This window comes from Siniperca chuatsi, linkage group LG20 (genome assembly GCF_020085105.1).
Source record: "Siniperca chuatsi isolate FFG_IHB_CAS linkage group LG20, ASM2008510v1, whole genome shotgun sequence".
Taxonomy (NCBI): Eukaryota; Metazoa; Chordata; class Actinopteri; order Centrarchiformes; family Sinipercidae; genus Siniperca; species Siniperca chuatsi.
The window spans coordinates 15,617,683-15,643,697 of NC_058061.1; the positions used below are offsets into that span (position 1 = coordinate 15,617,683).

The following is a 26,015-nucleotide window of genomic DNA, read 5'->3' on the forward strand; positions in this document are numbered from 1 at the left end:
CATGATCTCCTCACACATTTAAATAATATGCCCCAAATCTTTCAACTACAATGTTCTTACAAGACATAATTTGCACTCACAACTTTTCTTCTTTGACCATTTTTGTATTTTTACCTGCAGTTCTCTTTTCATGATTCTTTTAAGGTCACAGGAATATTTTCGGGCCTCTGACCCTTGGACTGCTTATTACTGGTTGCTTGTAATGTCATTGACCTTGGATTTTACAGGAATAGAGGGAATTGAAGTTTATTTGACTGTTGCGCTCAATCTAAGTGGCTGTGAAAAAAGAGCATCAGTCAGATGACTAAAATGTAAACCTTTTAAAGGCTTTTGTTAGACCACACAGTGAGTTTCTGGATTGGGTAGGCCTGGTTTTAGTATTGCTTTGGCACCCTCCTGGCTCCTAGTATGCATGAGTGCAGTTTGTTATCACAGAAAGAAAAAGCACGCACACAGTCATCCACTCCCGCACAATTCTATAATTAACCAATGCAGGCACTCTGTAAAAGAGAGGCTTAATGTTTCATGAAACCATTTTCACAGTCAGAGCGGTAACATTAAAGATCAGTTTGTAAAAGGCTGTGGTTTCGCTCTTGTGTGTTCCTGTTATGATCCAATGCTGACCTTGATCTTGAATTATGTGTCCAAAGGTATCGCAGCTGTAAGTCACTCCAGGGAGGGTGTATTGATTCACTTTGAGAGAGTTGACAAAGGGAGTTTACACTGGTTACACCTTTTCCCTTTCTCACGGTGGAGAGTGTCTAGAAGCAAACATGCCAGCTTGCACAGCTTTTATTTGGTGCCTGCTTTTGAAATGTTTGTCTTGCATGCCACAGACCTCCCGCAGTCCTGTCGCCTCAGCTCAGCTCCTCTTTCTCCTCATATGCTATCTCCTCCTCTATATTTATGAGCCCCTTTGTCTCTTAATGTGGGTCAGTGATGTTGCTCAGCTGTTGTATGCGTGTGATCAGCTCGTAAACATAAATTCATGTTCAATGGCAGACCCACTGTGGGCAAACACTGCCTGTATTCGTCATGTGGATTAGCCACGGAAAAGGCTTGCAAATCATAAGTCTGCTTCTCCCATTGAGTTAAACTCCCTGTCTTGAACTCATTGCAGTGATTAGGCTTTGGGGTTGCCCCTAATGTATACATACAGGAGGACACTTGAAACATTTATCTCTGCACAAAAAAGCCTATATCCATTGACACCATGGCATGTCAGACCATCTTAATACACCTGCCATGTACCAAATGTATGTTCAGAATCCTTACTGAATCCTGCACACACACACACACACACACACACACTTTCACATTCTCACACACACTCTTACATGGGATATCAGGTTTTAGAGTGTTCATGCCCACACCCTACTATGACATGTGTTACAGGCTGCTGAAACACACCACTGTGCCTGTCCACATCCTGGCATCCTCTGGCCAGCACGGGCTGCCTTTTGCTCCCTCGTGCCCACCACCATGTCCCACACCATCAGGTCATGCCAAATATCTCCAGTCACCCCGGGGCAAGTGCCAGCTCACATAGTCCCAATGTCAGTCAGCAGGCAAAGACAGCTGCTGGGTAGAGTTACACTGCATTACTCAGGGCTGCAATGGTGCGTTGTTGCCAGGGAACTTGTGGTTCTCTCTGGCAAGATAGCTGTCTTTGGCTGCTTTTTCTGTTTTTTTATTTTTATTTTTTTTGTACAATTATATCCATAAACATTGAAGTGCTCGTAAGATTTATGAAATTTATTTGTGGTTTAGATGTCCTGTGCATTCTGTATTTGTTATAAGGCTCCTAATTAACTATACCGAAGGCTAGCATGTGGCTGCAGCAGCACAGAGCAGCTACTATGGTTAACATGAAGCTGCTGTTCCAAGTCTAGCCCCTGTAGACCTCAACCTTTGCCATCTGCTCAATCCCTTGCTGCCCCTCCCCCGCGCTCTAGTTTGTCCACACGTGTTCTCAGTTCCGTCTCCATTTGCCTGGGCAGCAGTGATAGGAAAACCTGGTGTGTTGTTATTTCAGAGGCCTGGCAGCATGGAGAGGGAAGTTATCTTGGGCCTCTGGAGAAGGGCTTGGGAACATGGTGGGGGCCGCTGGGCTGATAAAAACCAGACCTGGCCTAGACAAGAACATGCTGACGTTCACACGCACAGGCTCTCGTGCACATAGATACAGTACATATCACGCAACATGCACTCAAATATGCAAACAGGCAGATGCACTCATTTGCACAAGCATGCACAAACACAACCTGGTGTTTTCCCCACTTCTGGCCCACCATTTCCTGGTTTTGAGGAGAGATTGTCATAACAGGCAAGAAACACTCCTTACTCTGCACCGCCTTGCCCTTCGGCCTCTGCTCGGACCCTCATCTATCACTCACGTATGTGTGTGTGTTTTTCTTGCTGTAACACTCTAGATGAGGGAGTTACTTGGCCCCAATTTTGGAGCACTACCCATCAAAATTTGGTCTTGGAGCCAGTGTAGCCTTCAAACATACTGCGCAGTCCTTCAAAAACTCAAGCTGTCACATCAATTTCTGCTATCTCTGCAAAATTTTAATATCTGCAATGGTAACAAAACAGCAGGCTGTCATTTCTCTGAAATATAGACCACAACATAGTCTCCTAAGTCGAAGTGATGTGTCGTTTGCCGCAGAAAATTATATTAGAATCGGATTAAACTCTCAGTTTGATCCATGTCCTTCCTTCCTTTACACTAAGAGCATCATGGTGTCAAATTTATGAATTAAAATGTATATCATGACACTGTATATATCATGCCAGACTGGTATTGCGCAACACTGCAAGTATGTTTCCATCATTTTGCTTGGAAAGCTTGGAGACTTATTATTAGTGACAGCACCCAGTATCTCCATGCATTCTCTCTCTTTCTCTCCCTCTGTCTCTTTCTACCATGAGAAGGCAGACTGTAAGCTAGACATGCAGCAGCTTAGGTGGAGCACAACCAGGCAGGGGAATCCTCAGTAATTCTCCTAACTCGCCCTCGCTGAAACACACACACACATTCATACAGTGCCATAACATACATGATATGAGTGGGAGTAGTGACAGGTGGACTACTAGCACAACACACTTCAGAATCAAAAACAATTTGTAAGGCAATAAAATACCGTAATTGATTTATTGTGATTTGTTTGCATCTTACATGGAAAATGAATCAGATATTGATATTCCCATGTGGATAGATTTTAAGGCCTTTTGCTGGCTGTGGTTGTAATGATGAACATCTCGATGCTTTAAAAGTGTAAATTAGACCATTTTACAAACAGCCCACAGAAGGATTCAAGAAGTGAAGGAGGATTTCCTGTGACTTGCTGCCTTGCATAGGATGTAAGTTGTAGAGAGCTATGGGAAGAGGAGAATGTCAGACTCAGTAAGTGGGACAGGTAGGAATAAAGGGGTGATGAAGGTGGAAAGTGGCAGGAGACGGGGGTGCAAAGGCTGGATTTAGTTACAGTGAATATGCGAGGCGTGAGGCTCGCTGTTTGCTCTCCTGCCCCATGTTAACCTCCACTGGCGCTACTTCCTCTGTGTGTGTGTGTGTGTGTTTTCACTTATGCCTGTCTGCCCTGCCGCTTGATTCCTCCCCCTCCCGTCCAATAACTGTTCACACTCTGTGTCTGAACACAAACACACCCCACTGTCGCTCTCCTTACAGCTGTCAGTCTGTGCGTGCCTGCTAGTGTGTGATTGCGTGCACACGCCCTCACCCCGGCTCAAATTCAGATGGTATGCGTGGCTTTGCTGTCAGTAATCATTGTGAAGGCAGCGAACGGAGCCCCATTCATTTTCAGCGGAAAGCTGTTATGACGCTTTGTTAGAGAATGGCAGGATTTCCCTGTAAGCAAGGAAATAGTCCCATTTCCCCCTTCAGTAATTGAAGAGTGCTGACAAAGCATTCCCCTTGTGTGTGTTTATCGTTTTCCCTGCTGCTTACCCACATTCCCGACATGGAGACTAGAAATAACGTCTGAATATTTAGCAAAAGTCAAGCACCATGCATGAGTGATGCCCTTCTCTGCTCACTTGTTGGTCTGTTTCACTGCACTTAAAAGCTCTTAAGTTGCTGCCAGTCGTTTTTATGGACATGCATGATACATTGGCCTGCAACTCTCAGAGTTTTGCAAGGCGGTCTCTATCCCCAGGCTGTTCCATCGGCCATCCCACTTCATTATTTTAAGCAGACTTCAAAGCAAGCCTTAATGCAACAGCCTGTGGCATGGTGGTCTGTCTGGTGTATCTTCTCCTGCACACTCACTGCATGGAAAGACAAATGGACCTCTATATGTTCTCCCATGTAACTTACAAATGGTGAGTGTGTGTGTGTATGTGTGCATGTGTGTGTCCAAATAACCTAATAGAAGCCAGGGGAACACAATGGTCCATGTTAGAGTAGAATTCAACAAAGTGGAAGACCCTGTCAAAGGCCTCCCTCTCCTCCTTCCCCTCTGCCTTCATTTTCTCCAGTTCTTTTTACCACAATCCAGCCAGCCAGCCAACCAGCCAGCCTGCTAATGTAGTTAGCTTCCCCGTAATGATGGTGAAATCTCATTAATATGCTTCACAGCTGGGCCCAGTAACCAGTGGGGATGAAAGTAATCAAATCTCAGAGGACTAACCTAGAGCTGAACCTCAAGAACTGCTCAGCAGCACTGGGCCGAGACAGCCCAGAGTCTGGAGGCTTGATAATAGCCGGTGGGTGGGTGTGTGTGTGTGTGTGTGTGTGTCTCTTGGTCTGTGGTCTCTTGGTCTTGATGCCTTTGAAGTGCTGATGTTAGCCAGGCTATCTTATGTCAGTATTACAGCTCAGGCCAGTTCATCATGAGAATAGATTTCATTTCAGTCTTGTGCATATTTGTCCATTTAAGTCTAGGCATGCGGTGATTGCTTACAGAGGATGTGGCTGCGAGGGTGCGGCTTCTCTCTAAGTGCACTTGTGGCTCATGATTTATGCAAAGTGAATCTGAAGAGCAGCATTACAGACCACTCACACTTTGAACTTAATTAAATCACCGGTGCTTTGGCTCTTAGTTTGAGAACACCATGCTACATTAAGCTATTAAGATATCTTGGGGCTGCACACACACACGTACATGCACACACACAGGGTGTTTATAATACTTGTCTGTGAATGTGAATATCAACAGAGTTGTAAATTAAATCTTGGATCTTTGACAACATTTTTTCATTCAGAATTGCTTTTATGAGATAAGTATGTTGTTAATTCATGGCAGAGAAATTCAGAGAAATACATACCTTACTTTACATGTGCCTTAGCAGAAAGGCTAGTTTTCAGCCATAGCCAGTGGTCAGATGTTAGACAGACACAACCTCCTTTAAATGGACTTCTGCAGTGCAATGTTAGGTTTGTTTTTGCTGGTTATACCTGATGGCCTGTGCTGTTTATTCCCACTTCTGGGACTGGTCTGACAACATGCCAGGCTGTAGTCTTGAATTCAGCCTTGTGTCTGGTTAACAACAATTGCAGTGACCATACGGTTCATATGGTTTGTGTTTCACCGCCTCACCAAAGTACAATAGATTCCTTATCAGTGACTCCTTACTGTTTTTCATTTAAACATTATTTTCAGGGTTGCGGGTTCCTGTATCCCCAAGCAAAGTGGGGTGTTATTGTCTATTCATTCTAGCCCTCTCTTGGCTAAAGGGATGATATTCTAGCTGTAGCTTGAGTATTAGTTACCGTGGTGACTTTGCAGGCTCTGGAGGGGCTCCGACCTGGAAACCTTGCCAGACACGCAAATTTCCAGTGTTAACATGTTGCAAGGATATCGAGGGAAGCTCTCCAGCGAGTGTGAGTCAGTTCTTCCAGTGTTTGTGCGTATGATTTCGTGGATCACACAATAGGCAGGCTTGTATGATGGTTCGTGTTGATCAGAGCTTGGATGCAGGCTGGTGTTGAATAATGCCTGGGTGAGGGCTGCTGAAGGGCTAAGTAGCTCTGTCCTCTCTGCTGAGCCTCTCTGCCTATCTGTCCACAGGCCTGCCATTGTTTTGCTCCATGCCTCAGCTTGACAAGGCTCCAGAAGCCAGCCATTGTATTTAATTACAGTCGCCAGCCCCCTCACAGACTCTTGTCCTTGTGTCCCAGATTTCCATGGGTGCTCTCATTAAGACTGTGTGTGTGTTTATATATGTGTGTATGTGTCTGACCGATGAGGCTTTTATAATGGCTCTAGGAAAGCCCTTAGCCTGTGTAAATGTAGGCATAGTTGCAATTTTTATGTTTATGTGTATGGGTGGGTGGCACATCTGTTTGTCTATGCGTTTCTAATGAAGGCAGCTTTAACGTGGATGAATAGCTCTGTGGTCACACTAATAATGCAGGGCTGTAATCAGTCCACATCAAGAGAGGCAGAAGAGCGCAGAAAACTGTGAATGTTTTTTTGCTAATGAGAAAATATGCCATGTTATGTAAGGGCCGCTCCACTTAAGTTTAATTTGTTTGACATGAGTGTGGTGACTGCATGGCCCAGTGGCATGGGCAAAGATGGCCCATAATGACACCAATAAAATGGCAAGCAATGGACAGACTCTCTCCCTGCCCACAATCTGTCCTCCTTCTCACACTCACCCTCCCAGCTGACTTTGTGACTGAATCCTTTTTCTCCTCAACCACAGTAAAAAATAAAAGTGACTTCTTACTATTTTATATATAACTCTTCTCGCTGGAAAATAGCATAATTCTTGATTAGGAGCATATGAGTTGTCCACACATTCTCTCAAATGTATCACTCTTTTCCTGTAATCTCCTCTGAAATGAATAGTTCCCACTTTTGCTTCACACAAGTTAGGAATTTTTCTAAATACTCACATTTGAAGTTTTTCAAGACTTTAAGTTAAATCTTGACAGGTGTGTGTGTCTAATGTAGATTAACCTAAATACTCGAGGGAGAAACATAAGTAAAGTAGCTTTCACTCCCCGTGTGTACCATTTTTATCACTTCATCTGTTTTGTATTTCTGTCTTTGTTTATGGCTCAAACACATTATAATTTTGTCTCTCCTACGTCTTTGCCTTTTTGTGCCTCCCTGCTTTCCTCCCTGCCATCTCCAACCTACGTCATGTTTGGTTTTTCCCCCAATTACAAATAAATGTTCTAAGTCTTTACAAAAGAATCTCTGTTCAATAAAGAAAAAAGCCTTCTGAAGTAAATAATAAGTGTGTCTCACTCCAGTTGCTTGTCACTGTCTCCTTTTTCTCTTTTGAAAATATTTACACCAAGAGCTTAAAAGGTCGTTGCTGGTGTGAAAGTGACATATGACATCTGGGCCTCATAAATGAAATGTCTTAATATCCCGGGCCTGATTGGGTGTCACTGTTAGGTGTTGCAATGTGAGCTTTATTGCTGTTTAGCTTAACTGTCCCCAGTCAGTCATATGCTGTGTCACATAACATGCAAGCTTTGGAGAGGCTAGATTTTGGTGTACGGTGCTTGTGTCTGTTATTTTTTCCAGGAAGCCTTGGACATATCTGGGCATCAGGTTGGTGTATTTAGGTTGTTCTGAATGTAATCTTCATCTACTGCATGTGCATGGAGATTGGCAAGCTGAGACACACTGTGTGTGTGTGTGTGTGTGTGTGTGTGTGTGTGTGAGAGAGAGTTCTCTCTCAAATAGGGAGGAAAAATTTCATCCTTGCTTTATATTGCCCAATATGCAGTGCAATTAGAGTTGTGTGTGTCAGGATCAAGTGCGAGCATAGTGTCTGCGGTGCCGTCATGTGGAGTGTGTTCCCAGCTGTACTACAGGCCTGCTGAACCAGCCCACTCTGTTAAATATAGATGGCTTATTTACACTCGAGCACTGAGCTGCAGGCAGCCCCTGAGCTGCTTGTCAATCTCCCAATCCCTCTTCTCTGTTGAGCTGATGATGCTGGGCAGAGCAACAGGGCTACAAAGATGCACACATGGATATAGTTTATCTGTATGGCTATGGATGGAACCAGAAGGATTTAGATCACTAATGTGTTAATTTTGTTTTGTAACTAGTCAGTTCTAGAATGGCCACCACCACTGGTGTCAAGTTTATCTTATTTTCTTAAATGAAAAAGGCATATAAAAATACTTAGACAGCCTAGTTAAGTTAAGTAGAAGACACATGCTAGCTCCATTTGCAAACAGGGATTATACACTTATTTAGTCAGCCATAGGTGCAGGGCTGTGGTGCACTCTGAATGGGTGTTTTTATATTTGATTAAAGAGCTGTGTTTTGTAACACACAGGATATGGAGGTCAAAATCCAATACATATTACATAAAGGCAACAGCAGGTTGATTTCATACAATACCTGACCACTTTGTTTACCATGTACAAGCACACAAAATATGGAAGCCTACAAAATGCTCACATGCTGTTTGGTTTCTCATATTAGTGTTTATTAGTTGAAGACAGCCTCTTTCTGTTTACTGGTATTTGCTGCTCTTGATTGGTACAGCGTATGCTTTATCCTTTAATATTTTCAAGCATTCATACTTAAAAAGACTGCACAATTTAAAAATAAATAAAAGCACAACTCCAGGCCTTTTATCAGAGGAGAAAGCCTGTCTATGAACCCTGCTAGCAAAGCAGCTTCTTGCTGTAACACACACACACACACAAGCCATCATTTCAGCAGTAAATAAGAATACGCTGCAGAGGCTGGTTTCGGTGGTGCTTTGATGATCTCTGTGTGTGTGTGTGTGTGTGTGTGTGTGTGTTTGTTCTTTGAAGATATTTTGTGGACTCTTTCCTGTGGTGGATCTGCAAATGCCAGATCAAGAAGTTGTCCTTGCACTTGCAGTTTTTGTTTTTCAAACACATTGTTAGAATTTGAGTAAGTTACCCTTCTGGTGATTTGTATTGGATGTTGTCAGCAGTGTATCGGTCCGGACTGGGTTGTTTAAGATCTGTGTGTGTGTGTGAGTGTACACATGAGATTTTTTGTTTATCCTGCTGATATCGATTAATGCTGCACATCTGTCAGCACTCCATCTGATAGTGTTCACTAACCCCTCTTGTTGCTCTCTCCTCTCCACAGCGATAGAGACCCAGAGTACCAGCTCAGAGGAGATAGTGCCAAGCCCGCCCTCACCTCCCCCGCCGCCCCGCGTCTACAAGCCCTGCTTTGTGTGCCAGGACAAGTCCTCAGGGTACCACTATGGTGTCAGCGCCTGTGAAGGCTGCAAGGTGAGACTCCCGGCCTTCCTCTGAATCTGCCAAGCAAGCAAGATGTTCATCAATCTTGTAACCTTCATGTGATTTACACTTGGAAACAAAAACACTCTCAGGTCTTCCCAGCCTAAGCTGAGATGATGAAAATGATAAGGCACGTCATTTTGAGTATTTCACATCCTTTTGGGTTTTTCAGTGTTTAATGCTGGAATTTAATGTTGGAAAGAAGTCAAAATTGACTACTTTTTCATGGGGAATAATTTACAGACATTATCAGTTGCTTTATTGAGCTGCCTAATCATCAGTATGACCTGGACAAATTGCAATTGCCTCTTTCAACACTTAAAAACTGCAACCTATATCTGTGCACATTGTAAAAAGATAACATATATGATGGACCTGCCTCTTTTTATGTACAGTACGTGAAACTTTGTCATCTATCAAGTGTTGTTGTGACTCGTATCAGCTTTGTGCTGCCCACATCGGCCGTCTGTTATCGGTACAGCCATGTTACACAGGTGCTGAAGAGGCCTTATAACCCCCATCTGCTCTGTTATCAGTTAATAGTTGCTGTGTGCATGCATACATGTTCTTCTGTTAGTGTGAGCACACAGACGTCTTTATCTCGCTTCTCCCAAGGCACGGAGCCAGAGTTGTGTAAGCTCAGAGGAGGATAGAGATGAGGAGGAGGGATCTGTGGAATCTAATGCAAAGTTACTGCCAGGTGCAAACCTTATATCTCCACATTGTCAACATTTCAAGAACCACCTTGTTTTCTTGCTTGGCGATCATGCAATCTTGAATTTAACGAATAGAACCTCCAAAGTTGTAGAGTCTTAACCAAAACAAGAGTATGTAAATCCTCCTTGCAAGGTTTACTCATGACAGCAGCCCTGTGTATAGCAAGAGGAGTTAGGGAGTGGTTTGATGAAGGTAGCCGCTGTTGGTGACAGGTGCCTGCTAGAGCCTCTCACTTATTGACTGAGCAGCCAATACCGTGTGAGATAGGAGTAGTGTGGAAGAAAGGGGGTAGAGCAGCGAGAAAAAGCCATTCTGAAGAAGGCAGGAGGCAGTAGCAGTAAAAAAAAAAAAAAAAAAAAAAAAATTATGAAAGTGTGAGGAAGGGCAGGAACTCAGGGGGAATGTAGAAATGCAGACAAAATGATAGAAAGATGGGAAAGACTGCAGGGAGGGAGATAGTAGGAGGGAGAGAGCAGACTGTGCTCTGGGAGGCATGAATAGCTAGAAAGAGAGAAGTTGGGATGGTTGGAGGGGCAGCAGATTAGGTGGACGGGGTACAGGGGCCACAGCTGAACTCACTGACACCAAAAGAAAGATGGACGGTCATCGCATCAGAGCACAGGGGGGAAGGGGGAAATGACTAAAGAATGCAATGGGAGGAGAGCACAGGAAAGCTGGGAGTCTGGCACACACATACATACTAACACATAACCTTTTAACACAAACCCTTCTGAGTGCTCCATGAAACTTAACCTGCTCCCCAAATGCGACTTATAAAAAGTTAACAAAGTAAGTAAAGGCCGTCCCCTGTGCTGGTTTATAGGGGCAGCCAAACTGCTGCTGACTGTGCTCCATGGCTCCTTGTGGATGCTTGAGATATCTGCAAATTTGAAAAGTTGTAAAACTTCTGAAAATGTCATCTTTTAAGTTTTGATAATAGACATGCTTAGACTGAAGAGAATTCATATCAGCCTATTTTATTTACTTACCTTATTCATATCAAATCTATTACTCAGATTTTATTCAGGTTAGTGGAAATATATACTTGACTGTCGAGGCTGTGTGTGTGTGTGTACTGAGAGAGATTAAGCATGAGTGTGTGAGACAGAGAAAAGGGTAGATGGTACGTAGTTGCCCTTGTCAAGATAATATTTTGTAGTGTGTGATGCGCAAAGTGTTTCTAAACACTTACCAAGTTAGTGTGTCTGAACAGTTTAGCACAGGTAGAAGATGTGGCCATGGGATCCCTTGCCAGTCTGAATGGGTTTGTCTATATGTTTTAAGCCTGTGACAGGATGTTCCCCACCATTTGCTCAATGCATGCTGGGATAGGGAAACACAGTTAGGTTAGATTATCAAGTTTTAATTTTTATGCAAGTTTGTTCTATAATTTAATCTCAAGGCCCGTATTGGTAGTGTGCATAGTCTCAAACTGAATTCATATGATATACTTGAAACAAATATGTACACTATCTGCAAGTGAAAAGTAAAGTGGACAGCTACCAAGCTAGCTGCTGACTACTTGTATCTACTTGTATGTATCTTGACTATAGCCTCGTTTGTGTCCGTGTGTGAGGTGTTTGCATGTATTAAAAAGCATCGACTTTGACCTAAAAAGGTGTTCAGCATCTCTGCGGCCATTTCAAGCCCTAAATGGCGTTTATTATGTCCACTTAATGTTGCTCCCCATTGTCTAATAGCATCTGATTAAATAGGGTAATAAGTTAAATAATAAGGCTAAAAAAAATCACACCTCCCAGTGAGAATGTGTGATTGTGTTAGACCAATATAGAAGTATGAATCTCTGTTCTGTGGTTAGTGTCAGTGTGAAACACACCTCATGTTGCCTCAAGCAGAGGCAGCGGTTGTGTAGTTGTAAGTGGTCACCGGCATCATTGCAAACTTGCACTGAACTGAGGGTTGTTGGATTAACTGTTAATTTACGATGTAGTTGAAATGACAATATAAACAGAAATAAATCAGAAAAAAATTCAAAAGTGAATTTTGATTTGTTTTCATCCCAAAGGTCTAGCATAGACAAAGGAAGCATTTAAAAGGTATTACACACTCAACAGTCTGACACTTGCTAATAATAGTAAAAAATCTGTAACAGTGTGATAAACATAGAAGGAGGGCAAACAATAGATGAGCTGTAAACTTATTGATCAGTGTTGTTCGCTCTGACAGCTCAGAAAGAGTGTCAGAATTGACACTGTAATTAGCTTTTTGAGGCCATTGTGCAGTGGGGATATAGCTGATGTTTAATTTGTCAGCCAACAGATATTGTGCAGTGCAAATTATTTTAGAACAATGACAACGACTTCACAAATTCATAAGTTTGACCATCAGTTGTTGACACTGCGCTCTGAAACGTTAATGCACTGAAACTAAGATATGATAGACATTTCAGGTCTTTCAGCTCTTAAATCTAGGATTCATTTCATAAAATGTTTCTCCACAAAACCATCAGCAAGCTCTGCATGCCTCCTTGGTTGGATATAACTAGTTTCCCAGATAGGTTATAGCTGAAAGACAACACATGCGTATAGACTGTGTCTGAACAGCAGCAAAGTAAAACACATTCAATTCAATAATATACTGAACAAAGAATCAGATATATTGATTAACTACAGAAGGAAAAGCCCTTAGTTTTAGGCAGAGGTAGGTATGGCAGCACCTCAGAATGGAACATTTAACAGCTCTGTGTTTTTAAAAAAAATCAGAATTTGGCTGCTGCTACTTGTACAAAGACCAATGGTCTCAGGCTTGGAATTCAGAACATTACAGTAAAGGCAAGCCACCCATGTCTTGCCCAACTTCAACACAACAACAACACAACCGTTCAGCTGGTTAGTAAAGTGTTATCCTAATCATTAGGAATGTTGGCTAAAACTATGAAAATATCCAGAGTTAAACAGCTAGCGTCAGCCGCTAGTTCCCCATCCATGAGCCGTCTGTCTGCCCACTCAACAGCCGCAGAGCTAATTTGAAAAATTCAGCATGCCTTCTCCGTATCTCTGACTTCAGAGGAGATGACTTGGCATAGCATACTCAATAATTCAACACTACAGGCATGTGAATGTATATGGTTGTCTCATCTGAGACTGGGGTAAGTCGAGGGTTAGCAGCGTCTGCTTTGCTGCAGCATGCCAAACTACAAAGGCATTTCCTTGGGGCTGCAGCAAACAGAGGAAACAGGAGGGGGATGTTGAGCTCTGCTACTTGGAGACAACTCGTTCGTTTGTTGTTTAAGTTCTACCGCCCGCACATACTCACCAGCATTGCACTTCTTTTCCCCTCCAGATATTAACACTTAAACATTAAATATGCATGCCCACCCCCTCATGTTTATGTTTTTGTCTTGGAGGCATGGCAGCACGCAGCAGGCGATCTCTCTTCCTGGTATCTGCTGCAATGGAAGGGAAGCAGCCATATTTCCAAAATCCCCAACCGCCGCTTCTTGCAAGAATGTCCCCTATTTGCGGTGTTTTTCAAATGGCCCTTTTACCAAGCATCCGTCTTTACTAATGTGTGGGCTGTAGCAATAGCTGCTTCGTAATAGAGGCAGGGGCACAGGCACACACATGTACACACATGCACGGACGCAGTGGGAGGCTGGGAACGCATTCTTAATTTGGGCACAGTGTGAAAGTCACGTAAGAGAGGATTCCTGTACTTCCCTGTGAACTCGCCAACCCCAGACTCCACTCCCCCGCTTCCTTCTTATTAAAGCATTTCCTCACGCACATGCAAAGTAGAACGCACTGACACACTCATAAGCGCATGAGGCTCAAAACCACACCAGGTAGACAGCTGCGAATTCAAGAGCACATGACACATGCAATCATGTATGTGCTGTTACCGTTCGCTCCTCTTTTTCATCCCTCACTCCCTCTCCCTCTTCTTGCGGCTCTCATCTCCTCTGAACACTGCAGGGTGGCTGACAGGCCCGCTGAGGGCTCTTGTCGCCGGGTGGATTAAGCGGTGATACAAAAAGAGGCTTAAGGGCCGCAGGAAGCAATGACTCCTAAAAGGAGGAGAGGGGGGAAGGGGCAGGAACAATCGACTGGCCCACGAGCCAGCAGCAGCAACCAATCAGGAGGTGCGAGAGGGCACCTGAGCCTCATTATGTGAGGAGGGTGTGGGTCAATCCATTGGTGACACTGGGGTCAGGGTCAGGGCACCGCCGGATCAAAGAGGACATGATACATGCACACACAGGCACACACAGGCACACACAGGCACACACAAAGACCACAGACTTATCCCTCAGCATTAGCAGTTAGAATTAACGTCAAACTATAAACCTTGTTCTCGCCACTTTTTCCGTTGTTTCATTATTCTTTTGGGAGACAGCAGGTCTTCTCAGAGGAGTTTGTAGGTATCTGCTAGAGGGTGGAATTTTTCACCCTTTTCCATTGCTAAAAATGTATTTTATGTGACAAGATGCAAAGCAGATGTGAGGCCTAGATGAAATCAGGACAAAGGTTAGATTAGATGACCCTCTGAGTACTGAAACACTTCCTCTACCAGCTGGAAGCAAAGTATATCAAGTGTAATCGACACTGTCTCCCACGCTGGTACCTTGTTCAAACCGATACATGACAAACTGTATGCACTTCCTCTTAGTAGTTCATTAGAAGCCTGAATCACTTCCACTTTGTGGTGGACGGGAGATGTGAGAAGAGGCTGGTGATCTGGGAAGGACAAATTGCGGGCTTAGATCCACCGGCCATCTGTCGGCTAGCAAAGCTAATCCCTCGGCATGGGATGGGGCTCCCTGGCAGCTACCCCACCACACCACACTCCACCCCACCTCCCACTCTCCCTAGCTAGCCCCACCCACCCTTCATAACCCATGTCCCACTGTGTCACATCAATACTGACATTGACCTGTATTACATTTGTCCCGCGTCCTGCTTGCTGAGTACTCACTCAGTTGTGGCTGATTTGCATTAACCTCTTTTTATCTTTTTGACACACAAGGGATGTTCAAGCAATAAGGCCACAGAGGTTAACATCGATTTTATTGGGGTTGCGTAGTAGGAGAATATAAGTTGTGATGTATGGCTTTTCAGCTGGTTTGTCACTGTTGACTCTATGTAACACATGGGCAGTATTTAGAGGCCCTCTTGGTTCCAAAGCACAATTTTTACATTAACATTACTTGAAATAAGAAAATATAGGAAATTCAATCTTCAGAATTGGGAATGATTTTAGACTAAAGGCGTGGTTAGTTTTTTCTTTCATATCAGAAATCCCAGGTGTCGTTTTTTTACTTTTACTTTTACTAAAACATAGAAGCTATCTATGTTTTAGACCTTTCTTGTCACTTTGGTTTTTACGCAGTATTCTGAGCTTATTTGCGGCTGTTAGAGCTACTCTTAATGTTCATAGGGAGAGGATCTAAATTATTACTGAGTTAGTGCATGGGATGCATGTTACACCCATCAGGGAGAGGTACTATGCTCTGTTTCTATGTCTTGCTATGTCAAAACATAGTCTCCCCAAAGATCTCCCATTTCAGCTCAGTGACCAAAGATGAGCTCATTATAATTTGTCCTCTACCTAACACGCATGGACTAAATTATTATATGTAATATCTGATTTTCTTCGATCTAGTTAAATTGAAAAGGGAAATGCAGGAAAAGAGGGATTCCTTTTTTGTTCTTACACAACACTCTCATGTTCTCTCTCTCTAATAATATGTGCTTGGCCTGGATCTAGAATTGCTTATTTCTGGCTGTGTAAACTAGGCCATGGTTATATAGCACCCAGTAACCCTGTGCCTTTTGCCCCAAAAGCCTTTTGACCTGAAACTTCTCCAAAAGCATTTTTGTGTTGTGTCTCGAGTGGCCATCACCGAGGAGATTGTGACAATTCACTGACTATTGGTATTTGTCCAGATTATGTCACGGAATAAACCCTTTAAGGACTTAACTGTATGGTAGTTCTTTGCCTTTGAACTGCAGCCGGATATGGCCATTCTGCATGGCCTCTTTTTAATTTCATTTTTTTAACCTTGCAAGTAATTTAGGAGGTTTTTTTTTTCTTGGGAACTGGATGAAAAGGGACATCGTAAACATGGGCAGAAGGCGGACACACAACAGCAAACAGTACCGCAATATTTGTTAAGTAATTTAGCTCTTTATTGCTTTATTTGCGAAGATACTCCCACTTCCCTCACACTTCTTTTGCCACCCATCCCTCCACCAACACCTGTGCTTTCTGTCTTTCTGTCACATAGGGCTTCTTCCGAAGAAGCATCCAGAAGAACATGGTGTACACTTGTCACCGGGAGAAGAACTGCATCATCAACAAAGTCACCCGCAACCGCTGCCAGTACTGTCGGCTGCAGAAGTGCCTGGAAGTCGGGATGTCAAAGGAGTGTGAGTATAAAAAATGTGTTACCCACAATGCCCTGCTCCCATTGGGCTCTTAGGGCCAAGCACAGATCATCATAGTTGTTTAATCCCAGGGGGTTAGTATGATTGTTACCTCTGCAGGAAGTCTTAAGCCGCAGCATTTGTTGACATTTGTTCCACTACCAACATTGCATAAGCATTCACTATTGATGCACTCACATATCAGCTTTGGCAGTGATTCAAGTCTAAATCCTGTCAGTTTTTGTAATTGTTGTGAGAAAATTGAAAACTGTTACTATTAATTCCTCTTACATTGATTCTTTTAGTTGATTTTTTTTTTTTTAATTTGGAGGTTTCGTTTGAAGAAAATATCCACTGTAAATGCGAGACAAAGGGCAGCCGTGATGCAGACTGGCAATAACAGCCAGGGTGTCGCCAGGCTTGGCAGGCCTCTGTGATGAATATGTTCTCACCTGCCGAGAGTGAAAGAGCAGGCGTCTGCTCCCATCATTGCACCCCGGGGGCTGTGTGAACACACACACACACACACACACACACACACACACACACACACACACACACACACACACACACAAGGCAGTCAGACTTGATAAAGTAATTGGAAGAGGTGTGACCGCAGAGAATTCAGAGCCTAGCAGGGTTTTTACCTCAACCCGATCACATGACACACACTGTTATACACACAGACACACACACTTACTTGCGATCATTTTGCACATTACGGGAAAGTGTGTAAATGGTCACATTTTTACTCATGAATACTGATTAATACTCAGTAATAAATAGAAAGAGGCATATGCAGACAGAAAGTGTAGCACCTCTGCTCCTCCCACAGGAACACACCTGTTTAAACTCACATGCAGACAGCCTCCATTGCTCCATCCCTCTCTGCCTCCTGTCTTCCCAGCGCTGTTTACCTCATCTCTCTGGTACAGTGAGTGCAGGGAGCGCTCCCCATGCCACAGAACTGTGGCTTACAGTAAAAGAAGTTATCCTCTGAGCTCCTTACCTTTGAATGGGGCCATTAATCATGGTTAGAAGGATCACAGCAGCCAGCTCTTTTATACACACACACACACACACACACACACACACACACACACACACACACACACACACACACACACACACACACACACACACACACACACAGAGGCACACAACGGGGGAATAGACTAGAGTTAGAGAGCCATCCAGTGGTGAATAAGTAGTACTGAACAAGTGAAAACAGCTAAAATTGGTTTTCTGAATGGAATGGAGGCTGGAAATTTTATTATCGGATAGATTTCGACCCACCTTTGCTGAGATGGTTTTGGTTTAATAGTAATGCCTTTTTCTGATTGTGGTCATTTTGTGCAGAGTGTGCAGATTGCTTGTCTTGTGTCCTCTGCAGTGACTTTGGCTAGTGAAACTGGTCTGGGCTGGTGAGGAAGGAGAGGCTGGCCATCTGGGGCCAGCAGGGAGTCTCTCTGCCTCTCACGCACACAGACACGAGAACACACGCACACATAAAAAAGCATGCTTGTGCATAATTTTATGCACACGCTCAAATTATGGCCATACAAGGTGACAAACACAAACTGGTATGGAGAAAAACGCTTTAACAGTAATACACTCGGACAGCTCCACTTAAACACCATACTCTCTCTGTCTTACACACACACACACACACAGAAGGTGGACCCCCTGCTAGCACTAGGGGACGTCTGGGTGACCTTGTGTCTGCCGGCAGACAGCTCCAGATGACAGTGCCAGGCCTTCTGCCAGGTGGCAATGGCAAGCAAGACAGCATCTGAAGGGGGGGGTGTTGGGAGCAAGTGGAGGGTTACAAGGGAAACGCCTGTAAACCTAGTGACACATTAATATCAACCTGACAGTATGGTTTTAAAGAAGACCGAGACTTATGGCCAAAATAAAGGTTAACATGCCATAAATCATGAAATCATAGTCATATTTAGATGGCTAACACACAAAAAATGTTAGGATGTATTGGCTGATTTATACACATGTTGCCCTTAGCCTAGTGCATTGGTTTCCAGCATTGGGGTAGGGACCCCTCCAAAACGGGTTATGAGATAACTCTGAGGGGTCACCAGTTGAACAACAAGTTAGAAAGAAACACATTTCTGCTACATAAAACTGACATTTCCCTTATTTTTGCCTCCAAAAATATTCAAGTTAAAATATCTGAGAAGGTACAAAATCACTCTTTGCTTGAAATGCTAACAGCTCATAGAAATATGTACATTTTGACAAGAGGTCGCGAGTTGACTTTGCTCTGTTTTAAAGGGTCACAAGCCAAAAAGGTTGGGGAACACTGGATTCTCAAGCAACACAAAGGAAAGTAACTTTATTCCCACTACTGACACTTCTCCATTTTGAGTCCTTTTTGTATATCAGTGATTATTATATGGTTCAGTTGCACAATCCTTGAAACTATATTTATGTTGGCGAGTTTAGACCAGCCACCATACCTCATCATCATCATCATCATCATCATCATCATCATCATCATCCCCCTTTTGTTTGTCTTGCTCACAAAGCTATCGCTCACGTGTTCATCGAGGAAGGTGTTATTCAGCGATAGAAAAAGCAATAAAAGTAAAATAAGATGAAGCAAAGAATGATGGAGAACAGCGCAAGGGGAGGATAACATCAGCCAGGAAGGCAGGGTAGTAGAGAAAGATGAAGGCTGTGAGAGGAAAGAGTATTGAACCCAGTGTGAGTGAGAATGAAAATCTTGAAATAAGAGAGCAGAAGGGGGAGGAGGGATGAGAGAGGCTGGAGGACAGAGAGAGGGAGAAAGTTTCATCACTGTCGACGGTGGCTCTGTGCTGTGAGCAGCGGGAGCAGCGGGAACATTGACATTTTTATCTTTCCATTGAATTTAATCTGTGTGATGGACGAGCTGCCAGTGCTTTAATTTTCCTCACACGAATTATCCCCGTCTGCCCACCTCTCTCTGTCTTGTACACAGACACAAACACACACACATGAATACACACCGAGGCACTAACAGAAATTGTCTATTAACTGCACACTGCAGCTGCAATCCAGTATGAGAACAAGTGATTGAGTGATGGCTGTGTGTGTGTGTGCTGTCACAGTATTCTGTACACGTATCACACCGGCTCTTGTAAATCATTTTTATGCGATGAACATGTAACCGCAAACAATCCAGGATGCAAGTTCCCCCATTAGCATTCATATTCTCATAATGCATTATGAAAGATGCATTGCTTGAAGTTTCCACGTACGCAAACATCAAATGCACGTTTGTTTCCACACTCACACAGTTACAAAAAAAAAAGCAAGGCAGTATTTCTTTCATTTTCACCCTCCCGCTACAGTCCTCCCCAAGTTATTGCATGTGGCAATTCGCCATGACAGATCGCCAGTCGTGCCTAATAGTTCTTTAATGACTTCATTAAATTGTGTTGTGCGGCTTATGATTGTGCTGCCAATTTGTCAACGCGGGTAATATCTGGGCGCTAGGGATGCCCCACTTTTATTTGTGAATTAATTGGACATTGACTGTGTTGCACCCTCTACCCCTCCCCTCATGGCAGACAGAACACAGATTCCCAATCAGCACCACAAACAGGGCTGGCCCAAATATGTTCAGCAGCTTACTACAGTTTTATGCAGGGTGTTCCTTTACTAACTAAGTCATAATTAACTCATTCAAGTAAATGGAATTTGGAAGCATTTTACTGTTTTGCTGTTTTTACTGACATGGTTTATAAAACGCTCCCATATTTATTTATATATATATATATATATATATATATATATATATATATATATATATATATATATATATATATATATATATATATATATATATATATATATATTACTGTATAATATGGGGGTTTTGATGCGTCACTTGTCACACCTTACTGCACTGTTTCTTACTGCATATCCACATGTGTTTTGGTGACTACACTAGCTTACCACATGAGTACCAATAAAACGCTGGCACATAATGTATTACCATGCTCCATCTGCACAGCGGGGTCTTCATTTCTTGTTGTGGGGAGCAGTGCTTAGCAATAACATAGTGCAGCATCAGACTTCCAGCCCCCTCCTTCCTCCTTCCCCTCTTGTTCTCCCAGGCAGGGAGGCCTGTCTGCGGGCTGATGGATGAGCAGCAGCACCGAGTAGTGCATCCCTCCCTGGCCCCGGGCCATGCCTCTCTGTCACAGACACTGATCTCCCATCAGCCTGAGCGCTCTCACCCTTAATGGTCAAGGTTAGGATTAAGACAAGGAAAATCTGATCTTAGGTCAGCAGCTAGGGGAAATTCAGGTTCCTCAAGGGGAGGTATAGATGCAAGGACTGATAGAGATGAGTTTAGGAAAGTGGGATGATTTAAAGCACAAGAATTACAATTTTGGAAAGGGGAGATAATGTGCATTGGTGAGAATGAAATGAGAGGAAGACAAGGAAAGAGAGCATGTGTTGTATAACCAAGAGAGCGAGAGAGATGTGAGTGTAAGAGAGAGAACGCTGGAAGGTTTTTCCCGGTATGGGCTCAGCAGCCGGGCCCTTTTAAAACCATTAGAGGCAGGATATTTGTCATATTATGTTATTAGATTAGCCTGGACCCCTAATGAAAGCTGTGGCAATTTGTCAGCCTTATGGATAGCTCCATCCACCACCACTATTTATCAACTAGCACCCCATCCCACCCCCACCCTCAACACACACAAACATACACAATCTAGTCATTGCTAAACTGCACCCCAGTCTGGATGGGCAGGGAGAAATGGATGGAGCCTGTAATGGGATTCCAATGCTAAACACCCCGTCTAGTGTTTTTTGTAATTTGGGGTGAGCACACTATTCTCAGCCATATCGCCCAGAGGGAAACCATATTGGATTATTTCAAGGTTTTTTCCCCCCTCCCTCCATTACCAATAGCCCTTCTTTAATGGAGCTGTCTCAGAACATTTATCTTATGGCATCGGATAAGAGAAGTGATGCTGTGGTTGCTGCTGCCGTTTGCTGCAGACAGAGCATCCTTTCCTGCTGTTGACTTTGCCTTTGATCCTGATCTCAGTTTACCTTGTGGCAGTTCTTATATGGAACATGGAATATGTGTGGTTTTTAGCATGTTGCAATCTGCACAGATTTAATTGGCTGATGAAGGCCACATAAGTTTGGTTTTCACTGCAGGTTCTATGTCAGCGAGTTTTCTAAAAATTTAATAATTTAATCAATTGCGTAAAGGTTACAGTGTAGCTGAGATATAGTATGAACCACTCTTAATTTTAGACATTGAGCTAACTAACTAATCATCTCTGCCCCTCTCCTTTGCTCCCTGTAGCAGTGAGGAATGACCGGAACAAGAAGAAAAAGGATGAGAAGAAGCAGGAGTGCACAGAGAGCTACGTGCTGAGTCCCGACACAGAGCAGATGATCGACAGGGTTCGCAAAGCACACCAGGAAACTTTCCCCTCTCTCTGCCAGCTGGGCAAATACACTACGGTCAGTAGCATGACACTGACGATCTGTGTGTCCCTACATTTGTTCACCTTTGTTAGCTGTAGTTTATTGTCACCTGCGCTTTTAATTACATTTATCTGGAAATATCTCTGATTTTCCTCACCTCTTCCCATCCTTCTAGACTAATAGCTCAGAACGACGTGTATCATTGGACGTAGACCTGTGGGACAAGTTCAGTGAACTCTCCACCAAGTGCATCATAAAAACAGTGGAGTTTGCTAAGCAGCTGCCCGGCTTCACAACGCTTACCATCGCAGACCAGATCACTCTACTCAAAAGCGCCTGTCTGGACATCCTGGTAAGAACAACGGCCCAGCATTTTTATTCACACAATTTCACAGAACATTACCCAGATTTTTACCCAGAAGAGGTAGAGGAGTGGTTCAATTTTCTAACCAAATCAACAACCCGTTCTGTCTCTGCCATCCCCAGATACTCCGTATATGTACACGCTACACACCAGAGCAAGACACCATGACTTTCTCAGATGGACTCACGCTAAACAGAACCCAGATGCACAATGCCGGCTTCGGTCCCCTTACCGACCTGGTTTTTGCCTTTGCCAACCAGCTCCTTCCTCTGGAGATGGATGATGCAGAGACAGGGCTGCTCAGCGCCATCTGTTTGCTGTGTGGAGGTATGGCAAGTCTTCCCAAAACTTACTGAACATTCTCTTTGCCTGAAAAATCCCCAAACCGTGCAATTACATAGTCTTTAACAGTGTATTAAAGCTATGACCTGGACTGAGTGTCTATGGCTGAAATAGCAGCAGGGTGGCCATGCTGTGCTCTTTCATTAAGCACCACCTAGTGGCTAACTGTGATTATGACAGTAGGAGATTTTTGACACATTTTTTCTGTACTTTGTGTATTTATCCACAGATCGTCAGGACTTGGAACAGGCAGAGAAGGTAGACATCCTGCAGGAGCCCCTTCTGGAGGCGTTGAAGATTTACGTAAGGAGGAGGAGGCCCCACAAACCGCACATGTTCCCCAAGATGCTGATGAAGATCACTGATCTGAGAAGCATCAGTGCTAAAGGTCCGTGGTCACTAGTCACTAGTGTTTATATGTGAATAGTGAAACATTGTTAATAATTTTGAAAATAAAAACATTTTAGCTATGCATCTGTTTTCTAAATGTTAAGTTCAAGTTTAGATCATATTAAAATTGTGTTGAAGAGAAAGAAAATGAATGAATGAGTACTTAAAATGTATTTTGGTAGTTAACATTTTCCCATGTCTCTCCACCCCTCTCTGCAGGAGCTGAGCGTGTCATCACCCTGAAGATGGAGATCCCGGGCTCCATGCCCCCTCTCATCCAGGAGATGCTGGAGAACTCAGAAGGTCTGGAAAGCGGGGCCGCAGGCGGCCGACCCAGTGGTGCCCCCCCAGGCAGCTGCAGCCCCAGTCTGTCCCCTAGCTCTGCCCAAAGCAGTCCGGCCACACAATCGCCGTAGTAGCGGCCCGCCTTTTTATTTTTCCTCACGATGCTCTCTGTCTCCTCCCTCGACGTTCTAAAGAGGAGGCGCGAAGGAGTGGGGCCTTGACCCTGACTGCTGAACACAGGAGACTGGCAGAGCCAACCTCCTCCTCTTCTACGACACAAATCCCCACCTCCTGATCTGCTTTCCCTCACTCTGGAGCACTGTTCTGATGTGAGGGGAGGTAAGGCCGGGCAGGCCGGGTCAACAGGATGCCTCTGAGAGACCACACCGTAAACACTGCTGATGACTCCTCCTCCTCCTCTTTCTCCCTCCACTCTCCTCTCCACTGCTGCTCCTTCCCTCTCCACCCAAAAGACTGATGGAAATAAATCTGGATGCAGTGGAGACCTGTTTCGAATGGAACCGAGAGTGGGTGGGGCACCGTGGGACAAATATATATATATATATATATGAACAAGGACAATGCATACCAGACACTTTTTTGTTGTACTCTGAGGCAGACTGCAAGCTTGGGACTTGTCAAAAGACCCCCCCTCCTCAAAGACTCTGGGTCTTTTCTCTTTTTCCAACTTCAAAAAACAGATTTCGTACAAAAGATATATAAATATATATAGAAAAAGTTAAGGAACTATTGTGATTGACATGTCCAGAACAGAATGGCAGGTGGAAATGAGGACATGTTTTCTGAGATTAGAAACTGTTGTACTCCTTCACTGTTTGAATCTTTTCATATCCATCGAGAGTATTGAGAGAGACGTTTCAGTTTTATCACATTTGTACATTATTCTAATTAACAAAAAGCAAAAGATGTTGGAATTTCTCTCCAGACTACACACACACACACACACACACACACACACACACACACACACACACACACACACACACACACACACACACACACACACACACAAATGTGCACAGAAAACAAGTCGCAATGAATATCACCTACTATTCCAGGTTGGATTTGTTTTCCTTTTTTCTTTATTTTTCTGCTTCCAAGAGAATGGAAAAAAATGATTGTATGAACTTGGTTGTATGATATGGTCACAGGTCCTTTCAAGAAATCAAATTAATGAAGATTCATTATTAAGGTGTATTTTAAGTAGCCTTTGAGTTTGTGTATATAAGCTGTATTCATTTCTTTAAAACTATGAAGAGTTTTAGGCTTCACCTGATTTTTTTTTTTTTTTTTTTTTTTTAAGAATATCTTTTATGTGTTTTGTTTATAGGTTTGTGATGTAAGAAAAGACATTTTGAGCACATTTTACTGAAGGAAGTTCTTTCATGTTTTGTGTCCTACTAAATACTGGACAGACCCTTAACCAATCACTGGCTGTTCAGAATGTGGCTTTCACAAACGATTTCAACCTTTCCCCCCTTTCACTTTTAAAACATGTTTTTTTACATACGGTAGATAACAAAGTAGCACTCCAGTCGGGGCATAGCTTTTTGGCCATGTAGCAGAAAGAGATGGTGTTTTATGAAAATGGTGAGCTAGATGCCACTTGTAGCTTGCCAGGTTCAAGTGAGCCACAGCAGCTCGGCTTCAAAGAGAGTTAAAATGTGAAGAATGGTGTACATACACACTGTATTAAACACAAGTGATTCTCAGTAGTCTCTGAATGGATCAATAATCTGTAGTGGATGGGAAAAGACTAGATTGTAGTGATCCCTCTGCTCTGTCAGTGGTCAGGCAAGTGAAAGTCCCAAATGTGATGTTTGTCAACTAAGTCCTCACAAATCTCCCCCTGGCAACCTGTGGTATTAACAAATATGTGACTTTTTGCCGGATCCAGAGCAACCTTGCACCCTGCGATTCACTTTACGCCAAAACGCCTTCACCGTCAACACACGTCATCTAGACCATCATTACTGTACACACGCCAATGTCTCAGGAAGGAATCATTTTGTGTGCTTGGCCTGTTCTTTGTATATGTTCTGTGCTGCACCTCCTAACTCTCCTATCACAGATACACACATACACACACTTCTGCTACTGAGCCCCTGAATTTTTCTTCAGTCACTCATTTTTGTTCGGCCTGGCAGACCAGGACTGACCCCGCAGCATTACGACATAGGATGCCAGTGTGGAGTCTCTCTGAGTCGTTCATGTGCTTTTTATTTGTACGGTCAAAGCTGCTTTCATCATTTAGGACTTCACCTGTCCAGAACAGCGCACAACTTTTCCCTCCACAGCTAATCTGGAATAGCAACACACACACTGTCAGATTGAGAAGTACGGAATGTGTTGCAATTTTGTCAAGAATATCAAGCGACTTTGAAGAAAAAAAAAACCAACAAAAAAGATCAAAAATAAAACCAACATTTAATAATTATTAAATGTGTTTGTGTTGTTCACGTGTCATTCTTTTCATTGTCTCATTGTCTGCTACAGCCAGGTGTGTCCTCCGTAGGTTTTCATAAATTTCTTCTCACTTTCTGTAAGCCTTGGAACACCCTTTTCTTGTGTGTAGCAATAGCAAAGCATTGAAGAGACTGATAACAAGGGTTCACAGGTAACTGTTAATATTTAAATTCAGTGTTGCATGTTTGCCAACACCCAAAAGATACATACCAGAACAATAATCTTGATAAAAATCAGCATTAAGGTTAGGTTAAAGTGAAACTTTTTTATAAGATTTCATAAACAGTAAAACACACCCGTGCTCAAATCAATACTCTCAGGGGTTTTGCAGCTACAGCATTGCTTGGTCTGATTTGAC

General features: G+C 43.3%; 1 protein-coding gene across 13 annotated transcripts in view; it reads left to right on the forward strand.

Annotated features, from left to right (window-relative positions):
• The window catches only part of raraa (retinoic acid receptor, alpha a), a 138,361-nt gene extending 112,733 nt beyond the window's left edge, over positions 1 to 25,628 (forward strand). For 8 of the 13 annotated variants that reach the window (XM_044179707.1, XM_044179709.1, XM_044179708.1 and 5 more), the window contains 8 exons: positions 9,072 to 9,220; positions 16,194 to 16,335; positions 18,622 to 18,672; positions 21,665 to 21,825; positions 21,965 to 22,141; positions 22,276 to 22,480; positions 22,725 to 22,883; positions 23,105 to 25,628. In XM_044179707.1, the coding sequence (XP_044035642.1) occupies positions 9,072 to 9,220; positions 16,194 to 16,335; positions 18,622 to 18,672; positions 21,665 to 21,825; positions 21,965 to 22,141; positions 22,276 to 22,480; positions 22,725 to 22,883; positions 23,105 to 23,301 (1,241 nt within the window). In that variant the 3' untranslated portion in view covers positions 23,302 to 25,628. The remainder of the gene's footprint in view (positions 1 to 9,071; positions 9,221 to 16,193; positions 16,336 to 18,621; positions 18,673 to 21,664; positions 21,826 to 21,964; positions 22,142 to 22,275; positions 22,481 to 22,724; positions 22,884 to 23,104) is intronic. The other 5 variants (XM_044179718.1, XM_044179717.1, XM_044179715.1 and 2 more) reach the window with 3 other exon arrangements.
• The last annotated feature ends 387 nt before the right edge of the window (positions 25,629 to 26,015 follow it).